At 38.4% G+C, this 21,810-nt stretch overlaps 1 protein-coding gene across 2 annotated transcripts in view; it reads right to left on the reverse strand.

Annotated features, from left to right (window-relative positions):
* The window catches only part of TEX11 (testis expressed 11), a 381,570-nt gene that overhangs the window by 16,409 nt on the left and 343,351 nt on the right, over positions 1-21,810 (reverse strand). For both annotated transcript variants that reach the window (XM_016944288.4, XM_054676447.2), the window contains exons 26-28: positions 12,984-13,133; positions 11,642-11,750; positions 10,462-10,582 (exon numbers count right to left, since the gene is read on the reverse strand). In XM_016944288.4, coding sequence (XP_016799777.2) covers positions 10,462-10,582; positions 11,642-11,750; positions 12,984-13,133 — 380 coding nt within the window. The remainder of the gene's footprint in view (positions 1-10,461; positions 10,583-11,641; positions 11,751-12,983; positions 13,134-21,810) is intronic.

Raw genomic sequence — 21,810 nt, forward strand, 5'->3', positions numbered from 1 at the left:
TCACTTGAACCTGGGAGGCGGAGGTTGCAGTAAGCCGAGATGGCGCCACTGCACTCCAGCCTGGGTGACAGAGCGAGACTCTGTCTCAAAAACAAACAAACAAACAATAAAAAGAGTACACGAGATCTCTCTGTGTTATTTCTTACAAATGCGTGTAAATCTACAATTATTTCAAAATAAAATTTTGATTTAAAAAAACCTGAACAATCGACTTCTTCTTAAAAATTATCTAGAATATGAACCTACATAGGTTGATAGGTTTGTCTGCTTAAGCCTGGGAGTCATCTCCCTGCTTTTTCATTACCACTAGCTTCTAAATATCAACTTGAGCTTCTCCTTTAAACTAAAATTTCCTAGCAAAAACTGGTAAAGAAGCCACGCACCTCCAGTGGAAACAGCCCTGTAGTTGATGTGCAATGGACTGAATGTTTGTGTCCCCTCAAAATTAGTATGTTAAAATCCTAACCTCCAAGGTGATGATATTAGGAGGTGGGGCTGTTGGGAGGTGATAAGGTCATAAGAGGAGTGCTCTCATGAATAGGATTAGTGCCCTTATAAAACAGACCCTAGAGAGATCCTTTACCCCTTCTGCCATGTGAGCTTACAGTCAGAAAGGACCCTCTATGGGGAAGCGGACCCTCACCGGACACTGAATCTGCCAGTGTCTTGATCTTGGACTTTCTATCCTCCCAAACTGTGAGAAATAAATTTCTGTTATTTATGATCCACCCACTCTATGGTATTTTTGTTATAGCAGCCCAAACTGACTAAGACAGGAGCTCAGAAGACCTGCATTCTAGTCCTGACTCTCACTCATTAGTCATGAATGACCTTAGGTAAATTGGTTACTTGACTTTTTGAATCTTAAAATTCCCTCATTGATAAATTAGGGATAACAATAGCAGCATTGTCTACTTCATATAATTGCTGTTGGAGGTTGTACGAGAGAGTGGACGTAAGAGTACTCTGCTCAGTCTAAAGCATAATATTGTGAGGCATGAGGTTTTATATTTGTATGATAGCCATTTTGCCAGTGTGTGGAGGCACTTGATAAAGGTTATCTGCTCAGTGAATAATGAATGAGTGACTGGTCATTAAAAAAGTCAGTCAAACAAAGGCAGAATTTTCTCCCAAGCATTTAAAACAAAGGAGATGCACGGCACATTCAATCAAATAGGATAAAGCAACATATATAATATAAAGAGCCAAGAGGGTTATTAAATTAATCACTGCAGGCTGGGCGTGGTGGCTCACGCCTGTAATCCCAGCACTTTGGGAGGCCGAGGTGGGCGGATCACAAGGTCAGGAGATCAAGACCATCCTGGCTAATACGGTGAAACCCCGTCTCTACTAAAAATACAAAAAAATTAGCCGGGTGTGGTGGCGGGTGCCTGTAGTCCCAGCTACTCAGGAGGCTGAGGCAGGAGAATGGCATGAACCCGGGAGGCGGAGCTTGCAGTGAGCCGAGATCGCGCCACTGCACTCCAGCCTGGGTGACACAGCGAGACTCCGTCTCAAAAAAATAAATAAATAAAAAAAAAATAAATAAAAATTAAAAAATAAAAAAATAAATTAATCACTGCATTAAAAAGCTAACTATCCAGTCATGTTTCAGGGGATGAGCAATAAATGGATGGGAAACTCATGAGAAAAGTAGAAAAACATTAAGCTCTCTAACAGGTAACCCAAGAGCCAGAGAATTGGAACTGCAATATATTGGACAGAATGAAAGTGGCAAAAACAAAATGCACAGAGAAATTTTGGCCTTATAGAGAGACTATGGAAATTGATCAACTTGGAGTTATAGTACAATCTAATTTCAGTTTGTATTGGTCACTATGGCAAACACACCTGAAAGGTCCAGATGAGGCTCATGGCTTAGAAATAGAATTTCCTATTCATCCGAGAAGACAGTAAAATAAATAATCCAAATGTCCAATGTTGAAGTTTTTATTTTTAAACTTAAATTCACACAGGCCATAATTACACATCTCCAGGAGAATTCTAGGCTTTGGTAAGTCAATGCTAGTTTGTATCAGATTGTCACCCTGCTATAATGTTCCACCATCTGTTGTGATTTGCAGATAGTCATGTCTCACTTCACAATGGGGACACAAGCTGAGAAATGTATCATTAGGTGATTTCGTCATTGTGTGAATATCATAGAGTGTCCTTACACAAACTTATATGGTATAGCCTCCTACACACCTAGGCGATATGGTAAAGCCCATTGCTCCTAGGCTACAAACCCATACAGCACGTGACTCTACTGACTACTGCAGGCAACTGTAACCCAGAGGTAAGTATTTGTGTATCTAAACATAGAAATGGTAGAGGAAAAATGTGGTATGAAAGATAAAAAATGGTACTCCTGTATAGGGCACTAACCATGAATAGAGCTTGCAGGACTACAAGTTGCTCTGGGTGAGTCAGTGAGTGAGTGGTGAGTGAACATGAAGGTGTAGGACATTCTTGTACATTACTGCAGACTTTATAAACACTGTATACCTAAGCTGCACTCAGTTTATTAAAGGGTATTTTTCTTTCTTAATAATAAATTAACTTTGGCCAGGTGTGGTGGCTCACACCTGTATTCTCAGCACTTTGGGAGACCAAGGTGGGCAGATTACTTGAGCAGATTACTTGAACCTGAGTTTGAGACCAGCCTGGGCAACATGGTGAAACCCTGTCTCTACTAAAAATACAAACAAATTAGCAGGGTGTGGTGGTGCGCACGTGTGGTCCCAGCTACTCAGGAGGCTGAGGTGGGAGGATTGATTGTACCTGGGAGGTCAAAGCTGTAGTGAGCTGAGATCATGCCACTGCACTCCAGCCTGGGTGACAGAGACTTTGTCTCAAAAAATATATAAATATAAATTGGCCTTGTCTTACTGCAACTTTTTTCCTTTATAAACTGTAATCCCAGCACTTTGGGAGGTTGAGGCGGATGGATCACTTGAGGTCAGGAGTTTGAGACCAGCCTGACCAACATGGTGAAACCCTGTCTCTACTAAAAATACAAAATTAGCCAGATGTGGTGGCACACGCCTGTAATCCCAGCTACTTGGGAGGCTGAGGCAGCAGAATCACTTGAGCCTGGGAGGCAGAGGTTGCAGTGAGCCGAGATTGTGCCTTCGCACTCCAGCGTCAGTGACAGCGAGACTCCATCTCAAAAAAAAAAAAACAAAAAAAAAAACCCAAAAAAACAAACAAAAAAAACCCAAAGAAAACCTTTTTAATTAAAAAAAAATTTTTTTTTTGGCCAGTCATGCTGGCTCACGCCTGTAATCCCAGCACTTTGGGAGGCTGAAGTGGGACAATCACTTGAGGTCAGGAGCTTGAGGCCAGCCTGGCCAATGTGGTGAAACCTCGTCTCCAGTAAAAATACAAAAATTAGCCGGGTGTGGTGGCATGCACCTATAGTCTCAGCTATTTGGGAGGCTGAAGCAGGAAAACTGCTTGAACCCGGGAGGCAGATGTTGCAGTGAGCCGAGATTGCGCCATGACACTCCAGCCTGGGTGACAGAGCAAGACTCTGTCTCAAAAAAACAAAAACAAAACAAAAAACCCCAACTTTTTGACTCTTTTGTAATAACATTTAGCTTAAAACACAAACACATTATACAGTTGTACAAAAATATTTTCTTTATCTCCTTATTGTATAAGTGTTTTCCTATTTTTAATTTTTTAAAAAACTTTTAAAACTTTTTGTTAAAAACTAAGACACAAACACACACTTTAACCTAGGCCTACCCAGGGCCAGGATCATCAATATCACTGTCTCCCACCTCCACATCTTGTCCTGCTGGAAAGGCTTCTTGGGCAAAACATACATGGAGCTGTCATTTCCTAGGATGATAATGCCATTTTCTGGAATGTCTCCTGAAGGACTTGCCTGAAGCTGCCTTACAGTTTTAACTTTCTTTTATAAGTAAAAGGAATATACTTTAAAATAATGATAAAAGTATAGTAAATACATGAAACAGTAACATAGTAATTTGTTATATCATTAACAAGAATTATGGACTGTATCTAATTGTATGTGCTGTACTTTTACATGACTGGCAGTTCAGTAAGTTTTGTTAACACTGGCATTACTACAAACATGTGAGTAATGTGTTGCCTTACGATGGCTATGATGTCACTAGGTGACAGGAATTTTTCAGCTCCATTATAATCTTACAGGACCACCATTATATATTATGAAATATCATTATGTGGCACATGACTATATTTATATATTAAGAAGTAGTTGAGTCAAGAGCAGTCAGGATCCTCAGATATTAACATGGACTCAAATAATGACTTTCTGTGTAACTTTAAGCAAGGCATGTAGTGTTCTTAATGTTTTATAGCTCTCTTATAATAACAATACTGCCTTACACGTGTACAAGCTGTTAAAGTTTACAAAACATACATTATTTTCATTGATCCTTACAACCCCAGTGTGGGAGAGTCAGATCAGGTATTATTCCCACTTTACAAATGTGAAAACTGAAGTCAAACAGCAGAGGAGTGATATTAATATGCAACAGCAAACAAACAAAACATCATTTAGACCCTTACCTCACACTATAACAAAATTTAAAATGAATCATAGAGCTACATGTCAGAGATAAAAGTATAAAACTTCTACAGAAACACGTAGGAAAAAATCTTTGTAAACGTGGGTTGGGCAAAGATTTCTCAGCATGACCAAAACACTACCCACAAAAGAAAAAATTGATAGATTGGACTTCATCAAAATTAAAAACTTTGGCTCTTCAAATGATACCCTTAAGAAAATGAAAAGACAAGCCAGAGACTAGGAGAAAATACTTACAAATCATATATCTGGTAAAGGACTTGTATCCAGAATATATAAAGAACTCTTATAACTCAATAAAAAATTCCATTTTAAAAATGGGAAAATAATTGAATAGACATTTATCCAAACACAATATACAAACAGTCAATAAGTACATGAAAAAATGATCATCACCATTAGCCATCAAGGAAATATAAATCAAAACCACAATGGCTATAACAAAAAAAAGAAAAGATGAACAATAGCAAGTGTTGAGAATGTAGAGAAGCTGGAATCCTCATACACCGCTAGTGAAAATGTAAAATGGTATGGCCACTTTGGCAAACAGACTGCAGCTCCTCCAAAAGTTGAACATAGATTTACCTGATGACCCAACAATTCCATTCCTAGGTATATATTCAAGAGAATTAAACACATATGCTCACAAAAACACTTGCACATGAATATTTATAGTAGCATTATTCATGATAGCCAAAAAGTGGAAACAACTCAAATATCTATGAACTGATGAACAGATAAACAAAGTGTGTTATATCCATTCCCTAGAATATTATTCAGCAAAAAAAAAAAAAAAAAAAAGGAATGGAATACTGATAATGCCACAACATGGACGAACCTCAAAAACGTTATGCTCAATGAAATAAGCCAGACACAAGAGGCCACGTATTATATAATTTCATTTATATGATGTGTCCAGAAAGAGAAAATCTACAGAGACAGAAAGCGGATCTGTGGTTGCCTGGAGCTGAAGATGGGAGCAAGAATTGTCTGCAAATGGGCAAGGGGAAAATTTCTAGGGTAATGGAAATGTTCTAAGGCTGGATTGTGGGAGGAAGGACGGAGCAAGATGGCTGATTAGAAGCCTCCACCAATCATCCTCTCTGCAGGAACACCAAATTTAATAACTATCTACACAAAAATTAAGAATAAAAAATCAGACAAATGGGATCTAATTAAACTAAAGAGCTCCTGCACAGCAAAAGAAACTACCATCAGAGTGAACAGGCAACCTACAGAATGGGAGAAAATGTTTGCAACCTGCTCATCTGACAAAGGGCTAATATCCAGAATCTACAATGAACTCAAACAAATTTATAAGAAAAAAACAAACAACCCCATTAAAAAGTGGGCAAAGGACATGAACAGACACTTCTCAAAAGAAGACATTTATGCAGCCAAAATACACATGAAAAAATGCTTATCATCACTGGCCATCAGAGAAACGCAAATCAAAACCACAATGAGACACCATCTCACACCAGTTAGAATGGCAATCATTAAAAAGTCAGGAAACAACAGGTGCTGGAGAGGATGTGGAGAAACAGGAACACTTTTACACTGTTGGTGGGACTGTAAACTAGTTCAACCATTGTGGAAGTCAGTGTGGCGATTCCTCAGGGATCTTGAACTAGAAATACCATTTGACCCAGCAATCCCATTACTGGGTATATACCCAAAGGACTATAAATCATGCTGCTATAAAGACACATGCACAAGTGTGTTTATTGCAGCGCTGTTCACAATAGCAAAGACTTGGAACCAACCCAAATGTCCAGCAATGATAGACTGGATTAAGAAAATTGGCACACATACACCATGGAATACTATGCAGCCATAAAAAATGATGAGTTCATGTCCTTTGTAGGGACATGGATGAAGCTGGAAACCATCATTCTCAGCAAACTATCGCCAGGACAAAAAACCAAACACCGCATGTTCTCACTCATAGGTGGGAATTGAACAATGAGAACACATGGACATAGGAAGGGGAACATCACACACCGGGGCCTGTTGTGGGGTGGGGGGAGTGGGGAGGGATAGCATTAGGAGATATACCTAATGCTAAATGATGAGTTAATGGGTGCAGCACACCAGCATGGCACATGTATACATATGTAACAAACCTGCACATTGTGCACATGTACCCTAAAACTTAAAGTATAATAATAATAAAATTAAAAAAAAAATAATAAAAAATCAGGTGAGTGATCACAGCACCTGGTTTTAACTTCGTATCACCGAAAGAGCCACTGAAGAGTGTAGGAAAGACAATCTTGAACTGCCAATGCCACCCCTCTCCTATGCCCCAACAGTGGCTGCATGGCATGGCGAATCTGTGTGCTTGGGGAAGGGAGAGCACAGTGATTGTGGGATCTTGCTTGGAACTCAGTGCTGCCCTGTCACAGCGGAAAGTAACACTGGGCAGAACTCAACTGATGCTCATGGAGGGAGTATTTAGACCAGCCCTAGCTAGAGAGCAATTGTCCATCCCAGTAGTTGGAACTTGAGTTCCAACAAGCCTTGCCACTGAGAGCTAAAGTGCTCTGGGGTTCTAAATAAATTTGAGAGGCAGCCTAGGCCACAAGGACTGCAACTCCTGGGCAAATCTTTGTGCTGTGCTGGGCTTGGAGCCAGTGCATCTGGGGGACATGCGACCTAGTGAGACACCAGCCAGGGCAGCCAAGGGAGTGATTGCACGACCCCTCCCTCAACCCCAGGCAGTGCAGTTTGCAGCTCCAAAACAGACCCCTTCCTTCCACTAGAGGAGAGGAGAGGGAAGCTTAAGGGGGACTTTGTCTTGCATCTTGGATACCAGCTCAGCCACAGTAGGACAGGGCACTTGGCATAGTCATGAAGGCCCCATTCCAGGACCTAGTTCCCAGATAACATTTTGAGACACACCTCGGGCTAAAAGGTACCCACTGCCTTGAAGGGAAGGACCCAGTCTCGGCAGGATTCATCACCTGCTGACTAAATAGCACTTTGGCCCTCAGTGATCAGCAGCAGTAGCCAGGTAGTACATACTGTGGGCCTTAGGTGAGACTCTGAGACATGCTGGCTTCAGTTGTGACCCAGTACATTCCCAGCTGTGGTGGCTATGAGGAGAGACTCCTTCTGCTTGAGAAAAGCAGAGGGAAGAGTAAAGAGGATTTTGTATTGCAGCTTACATATCAACTCAGCCACAGTGTGTTAGAGCACCAAGTGGGCTCCTAGGGTCCCCGGTTCCAGGCCTTGGCTCTTGGATGGCATTTCTGTACCTGTCCTGGGCCAGAGAGGAGCCCACTTCTCTGAAGTATGAGTCCCAGGCCTGGCAGCATTCACCACAAGCTGATTGCAGAGCCCTTGGGCCTTAAGTGAACACTGGCAGTAGCCCAGCAGAACTCCCCACACCACCTGATGGTGGTGGCCACGGGGAGAGACTCTTCTGCATGTGGAAAGAGGAAAGAGTGGGAAGGACTTTGTCTTGTGGTTTGGATACCAGCTAAGCTGCAGTAGAATAGAGCACTAGGTAGATTTCTAGGGTTTCTGACTCCAGGCCCTGGCTCCTGCATGTCATCTCTGGGGCCAGGGGGAAGTCGCTGCCCCGAAGGGAAGGACAGCCTGGCTGGCTTCATCACCTGCTGACTGTAGAGCCCTAAGGCATTGAGCAAACATAGGTGGTAGCCAGGTAGTGGTTACAGTGGGCCTTGGGTGAGACCCAGTGCTGTGCTGGCTTCAGGTCTGACCAGCACAGTCCCAGTGGCAGTGGCCACAAGGGTGCTTGTATCACCCCTCCTCCAGCCCCAGGCAGCTCAACACAGTGGAACAGAATAGCAAACCCAGAAATAAATCCATACATCTACAGTGAACTCATTTTTGACAAAGGTGCCAAGAACATACTTTGGGGAAAGAAGAGTCTCTTCAATAAATGGTGCTGGGAAAACTGGATATCCATATGCAGAAGGAGGAAAGTTGAGATCCCTATGTCTTGCCTTATACAAAGATCAAATCAAAATGGATTAAAGACTTAAATCGAACACCTCAAACTATGAAACTACTACAAGAAAATATTGGGAAAGCTCTCCAGGATATTGGAGTAGGCAAAGATTCCTTGAGCAATATCCTACAAGTATGGGCAACCAAATCAAAAATGGACAAATGGGATCACATCAAGCTAAAAAGCTTCTGCACAGCAAAGGAAACAATCAACAAAGTGAAGAGACAACCTGCAGAATGAGAGAAAATATTTACACACTACCCCTCTGATAAGGGATTAATAACCAGAATATATACAGAGCTCAAACAACTCTATAGGAAAAAAAATCTAATAATCGAGTTTTAAAATAAGGAAAAGATCTGAATAGACATTTCTCAAAAGAAGACAAACAAATGGCAAACAGGCATATGAAAAGGTACTTACTATCACTGATCATCAGAGAACTGCAAATCAAAACTACAGTGAGATATCATCTCACCCCAGTTAAAATGGCTTATATCCAAATGACAGGCAATAATAGGAAGTGCTGGTGAGGATGTGGAGAAAAGGGAACCCTTGCACACTGTTGGTGGGAAAGTAAATTAGTACAACCACTATGGAGAACAGTTCGGAGGTTCCTCAAAATACGAAAAATTGAGTTACCGTATGATCCAGCAATCCCACTACTGGATATATACCCAAAAGAAAGGAAATCAGTATATCAAAGAGGTATCTGCACTCCTATGTTTGTTGCAGCACTGTTTACAATAGCTAAGATTTGCAAGCAACCTAAGTGTCCATCAACAGATGAATGGATAAAGAAAATGTGGTACCTATACACAATGGAGTACTATTCAGCCATAAAAAAAATAAGATCCAGTCACTTGCAACAACATGGATGGAACTGGAGGTCAGTATGTTGAGTGAAATAAGCCCAGCACAAAAAAAAAAAAAACAAACTTCACATGTTCTCACTTATTTGTGAAAGCTAAAAATTAAAATAATTGAACTGCTGGGGAGAGAAAGAGTAGAGTGATGGTTACCAGAGGAGGGGTGGGGGAAATGTGGAAATGGTTAATAGGTACAAAAAATAGAATGAATAAGATCTGTACTTAATAGCACAACAGGGTGATTATAATCAACAATAATTTAATTGTACATTTAAAAAAACTAAAAGTATAATTGAATTGCTTGTAACACAAAGGATGAATGCTTGAGGTGATGGATACCCCATTTATCCTGATATGATTATTATGCATTATATGCCTGTACCAAAAAATCTCATGTACCCCATAAATATGGGTACATGTACACCGCTATGTACCCACAAAAATTAAAAATAAAACATTTTTAAAACTAAAAAACACTGGATTGTAGTGATAGTTGCACAACTCTATAAATTTACTGAATTGTGCACAAGCCATGGGTGAATTTTATGATATGTGAATTATACCTCAAGAAACCTAATTTTAAAACAACTGAATAGACCTGCACAGAAAAGAAAAAGAAATCAGCAGAGGAGGGACCAGAATACAGGTCTTCAATGTTCCTTCTACTCTTCTGAGAAAGGATGCTTCTGAGAAAGGATGGGAATAGCAATAACTTTTTTCAAAAGGTTCATATCATCACAGAGAAAGTAATCATCCCACCATGATTTGAAAATATAAAATAATTCAAAATGCCTGGTGGTACTGCTACTTGGACCTAATCCATAATACACTTGTGTTAGAAAATGTCTACTTTCAACTATTTATATTTCAGAAACCCAGGAAAATTCTGTAGTGTGTAACTACAAAATCGTAATATGAATTTATCCTAAAACTCATATCAGAAAGCATTATTGTATATAATTTATAGTACACAAGACAGTTCAGTTCTTTAAAATTAACTGAAAGTTTAATATCACTATTTGACTTACAGTGCGGCTAATGTGGCTCAGAGCATCTTCAAAATAGCCCCAAACTTCTTCCAGGGGACAGAGCTCTACATTCGACGCCCCATCTGGCACTGAGAGGTTAACCAAGTTGTGCATACATTTGCTGAAAATCAAAAAGAGAAAACTCATCCCATAAGGAAAGAAATCATTGGCTTCATGGCTAAGATAAGTAAAACCTGGATCTCATCCCAGACTAACAGCTTCAAAACACTTCTGTTCTTCCCTCGGTTTTATCTGGCCTCCAACCTCAGAAGACAGATTTTTGAAGCTGTAAAACAGGTTGACCAATCCTTTCTTTTTTCATGCCTATGGTTGTCTTTCATTCTTTTTTTAGTTTCCTGCACGAAGGAGTTGTGGCTGTCTATTATATTTTATGAGCTGGTTCAATTTACAGGCATTTTAAAGCATCTCGGTACTTCCTCAAATGGGCAAGGGAACTGGGGTTTAAAGTGGAATGATTCCACAAGAACTGTCTTTCGTGCCTTAACACAGGAAGACTGTAATGATGTTTTCCAGACAAAAAAAGTCACACAACATCTATTTTTCCCCATGTCTGGACACAGAAAACAAAAAAGTCTCCAATAGATAATATTTTATACAGCACTTACCGGTGCTTAAAGTGCTTAGAAAAATAATGAGGCAAACATAGCAAGATGTTAACATTTGTTAAATCTGGGTGCTGCGTGCCTGTAATCCCAGCTACTCATGAAGCTGAGGTGGAGAATCATTTGAGCCCAGGAGTTTGAATCCAGCCTGGGCAACATCACGAGACCCCATCTCTAAAAATAAAACAAATAAATCTGGGTGCTGGATACGTTGGTGTTTGTTATATTAACCCCTGTGCTTTTCTGTACATTTGGAATATTATTTAGTGATGAAACAAAGAAAGAAAGGTACTTAGCAGTTTTATTATATACACAGATTCACACAAAGAAGCAACTTTTCCCCTTTTTTTTCTCCTTTGGGAAAACCAAGCTCCTTGACTTTGCTAAATAATTATTGGTCTGTAATACAACTCTCAGTATGGAGCTGTTCACAAGAATGCCCCCAGATCATCCCCATATCATCTTTAAAGTTGAGTCAATTAAGAACGATTGGTTACTTTTGAGGCATTGACTATAGTTCTTTTGGCTAGCAAAAAGGCTGGATTGTATTTACTAACCTGTATTGTGATATATCAATTGGTTCTTCCTTTTTGTAGAGCAATAAAGCCTTTTTCAAGGCCTTGAGAGCAATCAAAGGATAGTGTGCAGGCTTTTCCATTGCTATTACTAGAGTAAGAAAAGGAAAAAGGTTGTGAACATGATAATGTCACCCATCACAGTTTTCATCCCAGGCTACCACTTGCTTTCTCTAATGAAACTGGGCTGAAACAGATGAACAAAAATAAACAATGAATTTTATAAATGATAAATCTACAGTCGCTTTTGGAAATAGCTTCTACTTTCTGGGCAGAGTAGCATGGTGGGATTACCAGGTAACATCCTTTTTTCAGCAAACATCAACAGAAAACCTACTGTTTCTATGACCTTGCACACAGTCATACAGGTGAAGCAATAATCTTATGAATGACAGTCAAGGAAGGGCACACTAAGAAGGAAACAGAAAGCAGATCAGTAAAAGGGCACTAATTGAAACAGGTTTGTATTAAAATGTCCTATTTTTATCTGATACTAAAAATAGGAAACACTTGACAAGGGAGTATCAGAGGTAACTAACCCTAAGACCTCCAGATGCATTTAACAGATTTTTAGAATTGGAGTTCCATTATACAAGGAGCAGTGGTTGCTGTCACATGTCCATAAAGTATATATCATCTGCTCCATGGCTCTAGGAATTCTGTCTTGGCAAGACCAAGGAAAGGCAAATGTGACTCTTGTGCACTTGGAGCTACCTAATATTTTTATTAACCACACACATGCTCCTGAAGAGGGTGAGAGATAAAAAGGGAAGATAATTAGGCTGTTTCCTGCAGTGTACTCCCAAAAAGGCTCTATGCCCCCAAACCCACTTAAAGTTTGGCCTGAAATTTGAGAGTGGCAGTTGTGTTAAAAAATATTACCAGTATTTCTCTGTACATTTCAACAAACAGCTAAGATTGCATCACTTTTGATTGTTGAAGCACTCAGTTATTTCTAGCTAGCCCAGAAAAACTTTCTAAAGTTTGAGCTCCCCCTGTTGTGTAGTTACATAATTAAATTCCACACAGAAAAAATTTGAGCACCTATTAGGAGCAATGAACTTCGCTAGGGTTTGTAAGTACAAATTAAGTAATTATTGTTTATGACCCTAAAGAGATTATAATCTCATAGAGTGAAGAAGATAAATGCACAAATGATCATAATACAAAATAGTCTAAGAATGGCATTAGAGAAGGAGAAACAAAGTGCTATGAGGAAAAATTATTTCCTACCTGGAGGTAAGAAAGAAGAGTAAAGAGAAGAAAAAAAGTCATACGATCTAAATGGGCACCAGCCTTACAAAAGCATAAATATAGCTCTTACTTGCAATTGTTTCAAATGTTTTAGTTTCTAAATGAGGCAACTCCCACACTGATTCCAGGAAGCTTTCCAGTAATGGATCATTCAATTTGGCTCTAACTTCAAACTCGTACAGCAGAAGCAATTTCTCACATGAATCATTTGAGAAGGTCCCTAAGAAAGAGGCAAAAATGCAACATTCTTTGTGATTATATTATATTATTCTCTTTGGTTGTAATTTCACTAACTGGAGAGGTTTTCCTTCTAAGAAATATTAATTTTACTTACAATTTGAAGGTCATCTTCACTGCTGTAGACAGATTCTAAATTTTATTTTTGTTTTTTATTTGATTCTAACATTTTAAAATCTCTAAGCTAACCGCTACTTCCAACATTCTGTAGCGCATTCACTAGAACTACCTATATTTTCTCAAACAATTGCCACGATGCTTCTAAACAGCCTGAGAAAACCCTGCTGCTATTATTGATTCTAAATCAAATCCAATGTTTACTTGCTTCTTGTGAACTTTCAACTGGGCTGGTGCTCACTCTAATGGCCGAGTTAACCAGAAGATACAGTGCTGTATAAACCAACAGTGACTTTATTTTAAGCAGAATAGAGGAGAGTTTCCAAACTGTTTCATTAGTCGACAGAATTTCTTGGGCATCAGCATAGAAAGAATTTCATGTCAGGTGTCATACACTAAACTATGTGAGACAGTTTTCATTCATCCTTCTTGGTAGATTGAACATTGAAAAATGTTTTGAGGTATGACATATATACAACAAACTGAAAGAAGTGCTCTAACCTTAAACAGCTTGATGAGTTTTTACATGTGTTTAAACCCGTGTAATAACTACCTAGATTGTGATAACAAACACTTCCAACAATACAGAAGGTTCCTTTGTGCTCCTTTCCAGTCAATACCATCCAACCAAGGTAGCAACTATCTTTGCTTTTCTGCATTTATGTTTTGCATCTATTTTCATGAGGAATCTTGGTCTGCAGTTTCTTATATTGTCTGTCTACTACTGGTATCAGGATAATAGTCTCATAAGATGAACTGGGAATTGGGCCCTCCTTTCAGGATGAGTTTGTATAGAGTTGGTATTACATCTTCTTTAAATGTTAGGTAGAATTCTTCAATGCAGTTTTCTTTGTTGGAAGATTTTAAACTATGAATTTAATTAATAGGCATAGGAGTATATAGTTCTTCTTGACGGAGCTTTGGTAGTTTGTGACTTTCAAGAAATTTGTACATTTCACCTAAAATTCTAAATTCATGGACATAAAAGTGTTCATAATATTCCCTTATTACCTTTTAAAATGTCTGTAGGATCTCTAGTGAGGTCTCCACATTTATGCCTGATATTGTTAATTTGTGCTTGATCTGCCTGGCTAGAGGTTTATCATTTGTATTGGTCTTTTCAAAAGAAAAAAAAACTTTTGGTTTCATTGACTTTATCTACTGTTTTCTGTCTTAAATTTTATTGATCTGTGCTCTTATTTTTATTACTTTTCTTTTGCTTGATTGGGTTTAATTTGCTCATTTTTTCTAGTTTCTTAAGGTGGAGACTTAGATTACTTGAGACCTTTCTTTTTTTTTCTAATAGGAGCATTTAATGCTATACACTTTTGTCTAGATACTGCTCTAGTTGTAGCCTACACATTTTTATATGTTGTGTCTTCATCTTCATTCAATTAAAAAAATTCCTAATTTCCCCTGTCACTTCCTCTTTGGCCTACTGGATTATTTTAAAGTATGTTGTTTAATTTCCAAATATTGGAAGGTTTTACAGATAACTTTGTATTATAGATATATAATTCTCTTGTGGTCAGAGAAAATACTTGGATATTTCAATAATTTTATGATTTCAATACTTTTAAATTTTTTGAAGTTTGTTTCGTGGTTCAGAATATGGCTTACAATGATGAATATTCCTTGTGAATTTGAAAAAACTGTATTCTGCTGTTGTTGGGTAGAGTGTTCTAAATGTCAATTAGGTCAAGTTGGCTGATAGTGTTGCTCGTGTCTTCTACATCTTTATTGAGTATTTGTTGACCTATTCTATTGATTACTAAGAAAGGAATATTGAAGTTTCCAAGTAGTTATGGATTTGTCTATTCCTCATTTTAGTTCTAGCAGTTTTTGCTTCAAGTGTTTTGAAGCTCTGCAAAATAAATCCATTTACAATAGCATCAAAAGGAATAAAAACATCAATCTTATTCCCAAGATGATATAATCTTGTGAATAAAATTCCTAGGGAATCCAGTAAAATGCCATTATAACTAATCAGCAAGTTCATCAAGATCAATATACAACAATCAAGTATTTATTTATTTATTTATTAGAGACAAGGTCTCACTATGTTGCCCAGGCTGGTCTCAAACTCCTGAGCTCAAGTGATACTCCAGTCTTGGCCTCCCAAAGTGAGCCACCATGCCTGGCCAATTCTATTTTTATATAGCAGCAATAAGTAAGCTGAAAATAAAATTGAAACAATTCCCTTTATAACAGCATCAAAAAGAAGAAAATACTTAGAAATAAAGAACAAGGGCCAGGCACAGTGGCTCACAACTGTAATTCCAGCACTTTGGGAGGCCAAGGCAGGTGGATCACTTGAGGCCAGGAGTTTGAGACCAGTCTGGCCAACATGGCAGAATCCCATCTCTATAAAAAAAAAAAAAATTAGCCGGGTGTGGGGGCGCATGTGTGTAATTCCAGCTACTCAGGAGGCTGAGACATGAGAATCACTTGAACCCGGGAGGCAGAGGTTGTAGTGAGCTGACATCGCACCACTGCACTCCAGTCTGAGTAACAGAGTGAGACTCTGTCTCAAAAAAAAAAAAAGAAAAAGAAAGAATTAGTGTGTACGTTTATAGTTTTTAGTGCATAAGTTATGTAACTTAGTTTCCATTTTGTTATGTAACTTATAAACAAAAAACTATAAAACATCATTGAAATAAACAAGATGTAACAAAATGGAAACATATCCCATGTTCATGGATTTGATGATTTATCATTAAGATGACAACACTCCCCAAAATTATCTATAGATTCAACACAATCCCTATCAGCATCCCAGCTCAGTTATTTTTTTCAGAAACTGACAGTTGATCTTGAAACTCGTATGGAAATTCAAGGGACCCAGAATAACCAAAACAATCTTGAAAACCAAGAATAAAGTTGTAGGACTAACACTTCCTGATTTCAAAGCTTACTAGAAAGCAATGGAGGCTGGGCGCAGTGGCTCATGCCTATAGTCCCAGCACTTTGGGAGGCTGAGGTGGGCAGATCACTTGAGGTCAGGAGTGAGACCAGCCTGGCTAACTCGGTGAAACCCTGTCTCTACTAAAAATACAAAAATTAGCCAGATGTGGTGGTGGCCACCTGTAGTCCCAGCTACTTGGGAGGCTGAGAGGAGAATTGCTTGAACCAAGGAGGCAGAGGTTGCAGTAAGCCGAGATGGCACCATTGCACTCCAGCCTGGGCAACAGAGCAAGACTCAGTCTCAACAAAAAAGAAAGGAAAAGAAAAAGAAAATAGAAAGCAATGGTAATCAAGACAGCATGGTACTGACATAAGGATATATATATATGGAACAGAATTGACAACCCAGAAATAAAACAATGTGTCTGTGGTCAACTGATTTTCCAAAAGGGGCAAAGACCATCCAATGAGGGAAAGGATAGTCTTTTAAACAAATAGTTCTGGGACAACTGGATAGCCACATGATAAAGAATGAAGTTAGACCCTCACCTCATAGCATATACAAGAATTAACTCGAAATAGATCAAATATTTAAAGATAAGAGCTAAACTATAAAACTCACGGAAGAAAACAGAGGGGTAAACCTTCATAACTTTTGATTTGGCAATGGATTCTTAGATATGATATCAAAAGCATAAGCAATGAAAGAAAAATAGATAAACTGGACCTCCTCAAAGTTAACGAATTTTGTATTTCAAAGGACATGATCAAGAAAGAGAAAAGACAATTGACAGAGTGGGGCAAAATCAAGGCATATATCTGATCAAAGACATGTATCTAGAATACATAAATAACTCTTGCTATTCAATAATAAAAGGCAGCCTAATGAAAAATTGGGAAAGGGTGTGAATAGATACTCTCCAAAGAAGATATACAATGGCCAATAACCATCTGAAAAGATGCTCAACACCATTGGTCATCAGGAAAATTAGTCATCAGGAAATCAAAACCATAATAAGATATCACTATACATTCACTAGGATGGCTAGAATAAAAAAGGCAGGTAATACAAGTGTTGAGAAGGAGGTGGAGAAACTGGAAGCCTCATACATTGCTGGTGGAAATGTAAAATGATGCAGCTGCTTTGAAAAACACTCTGGCAGTTCCTCAAATGATTAAACATAGGGTTACCATATGACCCAGCAATTCCACTCCTAGGTATACACACACAAAAAAGTGAAAATAGGTCCACACAAAAACTTGTGCACAAGTGTTTACAGCAGCATTATTCATAATAGCTACAAGATAGAAATGATCCAAATGTCCATCAACTGATGAATGGATGAATAAAACATGGTATGCCCAGGCAATGGAATATTATTTGACCATAAAAAGTAATGAAGTACTGACATGCCACAACATGAATGAACTTCAAAAATATGCTAAGTGAAATAAGGCAGTCACAAAAGTCCATGTATTATATAATTTTATTTAAATGAAGTGTTCAGAATATGCAAAGCTATAGAAACAGAAAGTAGATTAGTGGTTGTTCAGGGCTTGTGGGAGAAATGCAAGGGTAACTAAAGGGTACGTTGCTTTCCTTTTGAGGTAATAAAATGTTCCAAAATTGATTGTCAGTGGTGGTTGCACATATCTGTGAATATACTAAAGTGTATTGAATTGTACACTTTGATGGGTGAACTGCATGGCATGTGAGTTATATCTCAATACGATTGTTTGAAAAATTGAATTTATATTGTGTATTCTTTTGGGACCAACTTCTTTTACTCATAATGTCTGTCATATTCATAAATATTTTTGTATGCTATCAGATGTTCATTCTTTTTATTGCTTTGTAGTATTCCATTGTATGAACATACCACAATTTATTTAATCTATCATTCTGCTGATGAACAGTAATGTTGTTTCAAATTTTTAGTTCTATGAATAGAGCTGTCTTGAACATTCTTGTACATACTGTGGTGAAGAGATGTACTCATTTCACCTGAGTATATATCTAAAAGTGAGATTTCACGGTCACTGCTGGGATAGAAACATGTTTGGTTTTAGCAGATACTGCCAAACAGTTTTCCAAAGTGGTTGTACCAATTACATTTCCACTAGTGGTGTGCCAGGACTCCAGTTGCTTCCCACCCTCATTAACACTTGATTTTTTTTTAGTCATTTCAGTGAGGGTGCAGCGGCTTCTCAATGTGCATTTTCTTGATGAGTAATGATGCTGAGCATCTTTTCCTTTGCTTGTTGACCATTTATACATTTTTTTTTTGGTGAAATTTCCATTCAATTCTTTTTTTTTTGAGATGGATTTTCACTCTTGTTGCCCAGGCTGGAGTGCAATGGCGTGATCTCAGCTGACCGTGACCTCCGCTTCCTGGGTTCAAACGATTCTCCTGCCTCAGCCTACCGAGTAGCTGGGATTACAGGTATGTGCCACCACGCCCGCTTAATTTTGTATTTTTAGTAGAGATGGGGTTTCTCCATGTTGGTCAGGCTGGTCTCGAACTCCCAACCTCAGGTGATCCACCCACCTCAGCCTCCCAAAGTGCTGGGATTACAGGAACGAGCCACTGTGCCCAGCCATTCAATTCTTTTGTCCATTTTTTTATTGGGTTATTTGTCTTTTCTTGTTGAGTTGTAAGAATTCTTTATATATTCTGGAAGTTGTCAAGCTTATGTATTGGCATATCTTCTTCCTATCTGTGGCTTGTCTTTTTCTTTTCTCAACGGTATCTTTTGACGGACCAAAGTTCTCACTTGTAATGAAGTCCACTTTATCAATATTTTCTTTTATAGTTGGTAAACTTTTGTCTCCACAAAGTCATGAAGATATTCTCCTATGATTTTTCATTTATTTTATTTCATTATCTTTTGAGACAAGTTCTCACTTTGTCACTCAGGCTAGAGTGTAGTGGCGCAATCATAGCTCACTGTAACCTCAAATTCCTGGGCTCAAGTGATCTTCTTGCCTCAGCCTCCCAAGTAGCTGTGACCACTGTGACCACAGGTGCATGCCACCACACCGGTTTTTTTTTTTTTTTTTTTGGTAAACATAGGGTCTCGCCATGTTGCCTAGGCCATACTTGAACTCCTGGGCTCAACCAATCCTCCCACCTTGGCCTTTCAAAGTGCTAGGATTATAGTACTGTAAGCCACCACACACAGCCCCAGCTGGGATTTTGATTGGGATTGCTTTGAATCTATAGATCAATTTGGGAAAACTGATATATCCTAACAATATTGAGTTTTCTAACACATGAACATGGCATATATCTGCGTTTATTTAGACCTTTAAAAATTTCTTTCAGCCATGTTTCAAGGTTTTGTGGCTTTCAGTGCAGAGGTCTTATACATCTTTCATTATAGATTACTAGGCATTTGATGGATTTTGATGCTATCAAAAATTGTATTTTAAAGGTCACTTTCCAATAATTTCTTGCTAGTATACAGAAATATAATTAATTATTTATATATAAACCTGTATCCAACAACCATACCAATTTACTTTTTTTTTTTTTTTTTGACAGAGTCTTTTTCTGTCGCCCAGGCTGGAGTGCGGTGGCGTGATCTCAGCTCACTGCAACCTCCACTTCCTGGGTTCAAGCAATTCTTCTGCCTCAGCCTCCCGAGTAGCTGGGACTACAGGCACGTGCCACCATGCCCAGCTAATTTTTGTATTTTTAGTAGAGACGGGGTTTCACCATATTGGCCAGGCTGGTCTCGAACTCCTGACTTCATGATCCACCTGCCTTGGCCTCCCAAAGTGCTGAGATTACAGGTGTGAGCCACTGTGCCCAGCCCAAATTTACTTATTTTTAAAACTTTATTCCAAATCACAGATAAAGAAAACCATATTATATGCATGTCTATTTGCATATACATAATACATACTATATATACACACACATACATACAGTTGTTATAATGTTTGTTTTGAAAATGTGAATTTGTTCCAACATGATTGATATATTAGGTAACAATTAATGTAAATTATGTAAATTAAGTACTTGCTTATGTGCAATTTAGTCTATGTGAAATAGTAAGTGAATGCAGAAAGCAGCATCTGGCTGAACCAAGCTGTATAGGAATATGCATAACACACACATGTGCACAACTCAAACTTCTATCCACTACCTCAGTTCACTGAATGTGTTATGGGCCACACTCATCCACATCTGTTGCTACAACTTTCCATCAGATTTCAGACAACCTCCTCCCACCACTTCACAGTATCTCACAAGCTGCAGTCCTTCTGATATTCACTTCCATAAGCAAATGCCAGGTCTTTTTTAAGGTAAATAGCCATATTTATTGTAGTATTCATGTATTTTTAGTCATTCAACATATATAAAACCATGCTGTCATTTTATTAGGCTCTTATCTTTTTTTTAATATGTCACAGACCAAATTTTTTAGTGTTATACCCCAACCCCATTTTTTCCCATAAGCCCTGTGGTCTTTATTACACAATTTTGGATACTGTAATAATTTTTAGGCATGCATATGCCATGTAACAGCAAAACTGACTAAACATGTAAAGTATTTTCATTATTGCTAATCCATATCCACGTGAAAAAAGTTACCAACTAGAATACAGTATTGTGCATAGTTCTTTTTGTCTTTAGCCTTGCATCTAATCAAAACAGAGTTTTTCAAAGTTACTTAAATCGGCTTCTTTCTTCCTCACCCCCTTCCATGTGGCTATGTAGTTCATTCGTAATAGAGTCAGATTCATTTGTCACAGTCTGAATTCCATCTGGGATTCCCTCCACATCCTGATTGATTTATTTTAAAATTGTATCCGGTAAAATCTACTCTTTGTGGCATATAGTTCTATTGGTTGTGAAAAATGCATAGAATTGTGTGTCCACTATCACTGCTCCTTATAGAACATTCATTACCCTAAAGATTCTCTCATGTTACCCCTTTATAGGGAACTCCTACTCCAATGTCCAACCTCTGGCAACTACTGATGTGTTTTCTGTTCCTATGGTTTTACCTTTTCCAGGATATCATATAAATGGAATCATAGCCTTTTGGGTCTGTCTTTTTTCACTTGGCAAATGCATTCAACATTCATTTACTTCTGAGTAGTATTCCATTATACAGATGTACAGTTTGTTTATCTATTTCAGGTTACATTTGTTGTTGGAATTATGTTGTAAGCTCCTGGAAATGGTAGATTGGCTGGGTCTCTGCAGTGCTTTCAAAGTCATGGTTTAGAAATTGCTCCATTATTCTGAGTTCTTCGGATAGGCGAAATGCCCTTCTAATGCATACACAGGGCAGGGGTTATTAACCCCACTTTCCAGATGAGAAGATTATGGCTGAGAAACTAAATGCTGTTCCTACCCATAGAAACAGCAAATTAATGGAGAGCCAGGACCCTAATCCCACATGTTCTGATTCACAATCCACTACTGGAAAACATGTAAAGGAGAAGAATGGCTATGACTAGAAGGTTGGAAAATAGAACCTATTTCTGAAATAGTTGATCTGAAGAAGACAGAGCTTAACAAATGCTTTGGAAACCGTCTTAAAGCATATAAAGGGTTTACAACTGAAGTTAAAAAAGAACAGATTGTCTTTAAGAGGCAGCATGGAGAGAGTGATCAATTAGA

This window comes from Pan troglodytes, chromosome X (genome assembly GCF_028858775.2).
Source record: "Pan troglodytes isolate AG18354 chromosome X, NHGRI_mPanTro3-v2.0_pri, whole genome shotgun sequence".
In the NCBI taxonomy this organism is placed as follows: Eukaryota; Metazoa; Chordata; class Mammalia; order Primates; family Hominidae; genus Pan; species Pan troglodytes.